This window comes from Salpingoeca rosetta, assembly GCF_000188695.1.
Source record: "Salpingoeca rosetta unplaced genomic scaffold supercont1.17, whole genome shotgun sequence".
In the NCBI taxonomy this organism is placed as follows: Eukaryota; class Choanoflagellata; order Craspedida; family Salpingoecidae; genus Salpingoeca; species Salpingoeca rosetta.
In genome coordinates, this window is record NW_004754917.1 from 1228173 (window position 1) to 1233395 (window position 5223).

General features: G+C 56.0%; 2 protein-coding genes across 2 annotated transcripts in view; one reads left to right on the forward strand and one right to left on the reverse strand.

The window, feature by feature from the left end:
- Positions 1-359: 359 nt before the first annotated feature.
- On the reverse strand, positions 360-4193 carry PTSG_06966 (phenylalanine-tRNA synthetase 2). The gene is made up of 12 exons (XM_004992312.1): positions 3865-4193; positions 3504-3588; positions 3236-3315; positions 2923-3028; positions 2747-2762; positions 2485-2539; positions 2105-2326; positions 1747-1843; positions 1386-1507; positions 1020-1148; positions 662-735; positions 360-505 (listed from the first exon to the last, which is right to left on the reverse strand). Exons 1-12 carry the CDS (start codon positions 4168-4170, stop codon positions 421-423), a joined length of 1377 nt encoding a protein of 458 aa, XP_004992369.1. The 5' UTR covers positions 4171-4193; the 3' UTR covers positions 360-420.
- A 41-nt stretch (positions 4194-4234) lies between these two features.
- Positions 4235-5223, forward strand: part of PTSG_06967 (uncharacterized protein) — a 2212-nt gene continuing 1223 nt past the window's right edge. The window contains exon 1 of the mRNA XM_004992313.1: positions 4235-5107. Coding sequence (XP_004992370.1) covers positions 4353-5107 — 755 coding nt within the window. The 5' untranslated portion in view covers positions 4235-4352. The remainder of the gene's footprint in view (positions 5108-5223) is intronic.

Consider the following 5223-nt stretch of genomic DNA (forward strand, 5'->3'; position numbering starts at 1 on the left):
GCCAGCGTGGGTTGCGTAGACAGACAGGCGCGATGCTGTTGTTCACCATCAACTCGTTAGCCAATTCTCAATAGACAGCCAGACCAAACCGAATGCAAACCCAAGTATGCAGGGCGCGAGCATTCACGCACACTGATGCATGCGGAAAGCACGCAAGATCACAACACCACCATCACCATCACCAACACCCCGTCAACAGCCGTGAAGAGAAGAGCGATCAGTGACATCATCATCACCATCACACCACCACCACCACCACCACCATCACCATCACACCACCACCACCACCACCATCACACCACCACCACCACCACCACCACCACCACCACCACCATCATCATCATCATCATCATCATCATCATCATCATCATCATCATCATCATCATCACCATCACACCACCATCATCATCACCACCAAGCTCATCTGAGCTCCACGTGCAACTCGTGCGCAACGGTCTTCCGAAGTTGCTCCTGAATCTCATTGATCTCTTCGTTTGTCACCGTTCTGTCGTGCATACATCGAGAAGGTGGGGTGAATGAGGGTGTGAGCGAACGTGTGTGTTTGTGTGTTGCCGCAAAGTTGACGATATCAAACACAATGACAATCAATCACGACGACTGCCAGCACTCTCACTGCCACTGCTGCTACTGCTGCACAGACCTATCCATGGATCTGTACACGATGCGGAACGTGCGGCTCCTGCGTCCGGTCTTGGGATGCGTGAAGGAGTCAATCTAATCATGAAGGCAATGTATCGTCATGTCGTCGTGCGATTGTGTGTAAATGGGGGTAGCGTACATGCATGCAAGCATGAGTCGTGAGGGCGAGAAGAGTAGAAGGCTACACAAGCACATTGTTCATGCACGCACATGGAGCGTACACGATACACAGTAACAAAGAACAGTCCTTCTCTTTACATTAATTGCCACCACGTCACCAGCCCTCACACCACCACCACCACCACTATCATGAGCCACCACCGTCAACCAACAGCACGAGCAAAGGGCGTGCAACGGACCAAAGCAACGTGCTCGGCGAGGTCGCCAGCGACAGAGCGCACAACATCTGTAAACGAGTTGTCGCTGAACGCGTCATCGTCAATCCAGAAGGAAATGTCTTTGTTACACGGCGGGTACTTGCTGAACGGCTGACGAGGAAGGGAGGGGCGAGCGTGGTGGTGGTGGACGGAAGAGAAGAGAGGAGAGGACGTGTATGTGCGTGTAAGCCTCAAGCAGGCAGGCAGGCAGGCAGGCAGGCAGGCACACACAGACAGACACACACACACAGACAGACAGACAGACAGACAGACAGACAGACAGACAGACAGACAGACAGACAGACAGACACACACACACACACACAACTACGGAGCCAAGCATCGAACCTTGAACTTGATGGAGGCGAGCGGGGCGTCGTGCTTGAACTGCGAGAGGAATCGCGGATCTTTTGACCAGAAGAGTCGGATGTCCGGAATTCCAAACAGGACCATCGCCAGCCGCTCAAGACCTGACACGGCAAAGGAGGAGGAGAAGGGAGAGCAGGAGGCGTTGATATGAGGCACAAACTAGGGTGGGGGGGGGCGGTACATCGGTACGCAGGCAGGCAGATAGAGCAAGAGAGTGTGATTGTGTATCACACACATATGCACACCCACACACATGCACACACATATGCACACACACATGCACACACGCAGACAGGCGTGTAGACGCGACGCAGTGTGTGTGTTGATGAAGGAGACCGACCGAGGCCAAATGCCCATCCGACTTTGTTGTCGGCGCCGGCGGCATCGAGGATCTCTTGCTCCATCACACCGCAGCCAAGCACCTCCAGCCACTCGCCCTGGTGGTGGTGATGTGGTGATGTTGTGTGGCGTGGTGGTGGGTGAGAGCAGCATGCGCAGGTGCAAAGGCTAAAACGTGTGATGTCTCAATTTGTGCAGATCAAACACACACGCACACACGCACACACACACACACAACACACACACAACACCCACCCACAACACACAGACACAGACACACACACAAACAAACAACTAAGCAAGCAAGAAAGCAAGCAAGCAAGCAAATAACCAAGCCAGCCAGCGTGCGCCAGGTTTACCTCGAACAGGATCTCAAGTTCCCACGACGGGTGTGTGAAGGGGAAGTAGCAGTCGACCCACCGCTGCTCCACGGGCCCAAACAGGTGCTCAACGAGCCCGGACAGCGTGGTGCGGAGGTCTCTGCCGACTGCCTGTGCTGTCGTGATGGTGTGTGATTCCTGGTGCTCTGGGGAGCGCGAGGCGTGCTGCGCAAACACAGACGACCCCGTCATCTTGTTCACCTGCAGTTTGGGGGTGGGGGAAGGTGAGTGAGTGAGTGTGTGAGTGTGTGTGAGTGAGTGAGTGAGTGAGTGAGTGAGTGAGTGAGTGAGTGAGTGAGTGAGTGAGTGAGTGAGTGAGTGAGTAAGTGAGTGATTGCACGTGTGCCAGGTGGGGACACCTCATCGATGGAGAAGAGACGAACGCCCTCCGTCTGATGGAACACCGGGTAGTGGCTGCAATGCACGATGGTGGTGATGGTGGTGGTGATGGTGCTAATGCGATGAGTGGACGGAGGTGGTGGCGATGGTGACGGCGACGTGTTTTCAAGGAGAGCAAAGGCGTGCAACAGCAGCTGTACACATTGAAACACACACACACACACACACACACGCACACACAAACACACACACGCACACACAAACACAAACACGTGCGCACACCTTCGGTCAATCTCGTCTGCAGTTGCATGGTACAAAAGCGGGGAATTGAACGCGCGACACGTGAGTAGGCAGGTGTTGGTGAAGGAAATCCAAACAGAGACACTGTTATGCACACACACACACACACACACACTCACACGCACACATGCACATTCACGCAGACATAGACAGCGCACCTCGGCGGTAGACGTCACCGGAGCAGATGAAGGCGTTGAGGCCCGAGGAGATGAGCTCAGACTGGTGCGCACTCGTGTGCGCGCGAAGCATAAAGTCCTTGTTCAGCTGCAGGCACACAGCCGATGCAGGGCACCCAGCGAAGAGAACACATTGACGTGAGATGCACCATTCTCAACGCCCGTGCTAGCAGTGACAGAACCCACGTGACATGAGGTTGCGTGACGGTGGTGGTGGTGGTGGCGATGATGATGATGATGAAAGTGGTGGTGGTGATGATGATGAAAGAAGTGGTGATGGTGGTGGTGGCCTTACGTAGTAGTTGTCGGAAGGAGACCGGCTGGGATGGTCCTGGGGAATGAGCAGCGAGTCAAAGTTCTGTTGAGGAGTGACGACTGACAGCGCACAGAACACCGTGGAGATGAGATGTTCATATACACGTGCTGACAGCTGTGCTCCTGTGCAGGATCACAGGGTGCAGAACCCATTCTACGTCCTCTCGCGTGCATGTGCATCTCGCGTGCATGTGCATCTCGCGTACAGACACACACAGTGCAAGGAATCACGCTTCGTTCACGCAGACCTGGCTTCATATTACGGTGGGAGGAGAAGATACAGCGGCCAAAATGACGGAACTGATCTTGCTGAAAATACTCCTCAATATGCCTCTACATCACCCACACACCCACAACATGCAAACTGTGAGCCTTGCAGCATTCAACTGGTGTGTGCGACTCGCACAACCATTGACAAGCAGTGGAGCACTCAGCTCAGAGAGAGAGAGGCAGAGAGACAGAGAGAGAGAGGCAGAGAGCGCAGAGGCAGAGTCGCACACAGACACAGACACAGGCACACACACATACACACAGGCACAGGCACATACACACAGACACACAAACACACACGTACACTCACATACACACATACAGCGCCACACCACTGACCAGTAGGATGGCGAGTGGATGCGACGGCTGTGAAAGCAGGTCCGCGTCCATGCGTTGCACCACCGCTGGCGTCACATTGGACATGTTGTCCCGCGCATACTCCTGCCCCAGCACCCGCAACACCCGTTCACTGCTGTCCCCACTGCTGCCACCAGCGCCCGCACCAGTACTGCTGCTCGTACTGCTCGTACTGCTGCTCGTACTGCTGCTCGTACTGCTGCTGCTGCTTCGCCAGTAGCAGCAGCGTGCACGTGCACGCGCCACCACTCTTCGCGCACTTGTCGCAGTCAACAACAACGCCCTCATCTCCTTTCGGTGTTGTTGTGCAAAGGGAAAATTGCCTTTGAGACAAAGGCAATTTTGCCCTTGGCCACGTCGCACCAACCAATCAATACACACACACACAGACACATCAAGCACCTTCTCAACACACCTTCTCCACACCCACACACAACTCTCACACACCAACCCACACGCGTTGGTTCAGCATGGCGCTGTTGAGGCTGCTGGGGTGCAGCGCAGGGATCTATGTGTGCTACATCACGTATGGCATCCTGCAGGAGGGCGTGTACAAGTACACGTCGCCCGTGACCGGGGAGCGGTTCTCCTCGACACTGACGCTGCTCTTGATTCAGGCCGTGCTCAACTACATCTGCGCCACCACCATCTGCTGGTGGCAAGGCATGAAGCCGCTGCCGGCCACCGCGTTTGCCCTGCCAGGGTGCACGTTCATTGCTGCCATGCTGTGCAGCAACGAGGCCCTGAAGTACGTGAGCTACCCGACCCAGGTCTTGGCCAAGTCGTGCAAGCTCGTGCCCGTGCTGTTGGTGAACGTGCTCGTGTACAGCCGGACAGCCACCTTCTTGCAGTACGTCCACGTGGCCCTCGTCACCGCGGGCATCGTCCTGTTTCGTCTCAAGAACACGGACGCGGCGCAGGAGCACAACAGCCTGTATGGCATCGGCTTGCTGCTTCTGTCGCTGCTGCTGGATGGCGTCACGGGACCAACGCAGCAGCACCTCAAGGAGCGCTACTCGCCCTCCCCATTCCAGCTCATGCGCTACTGCAACCTGTGGGGGTCCCTGCTCATCATCGCCCTGCTCGTTGCCTCGGGCGAGTTCCTCTCTGGCGTCATGTTTTTGTTACAGCCGGAGCACGCGCCGCTGCTGTCCCGCGTCGTTCTCTTCTCCCTCGCCGGCGCCGCCGGGCAGGCCTTTATCTACACCACCCTCCTTGAATTCGGGTACGGACTGCTCTGTGTGTGTGTGTGGGTGGGGGGCGGGGGGCGGGGGGCGGGGAAGGCTGGTGTGTGTGTGTGTGTGTGTGTGTGTGTGTGTGTGTGTGTGTGTGTGTGTGTGT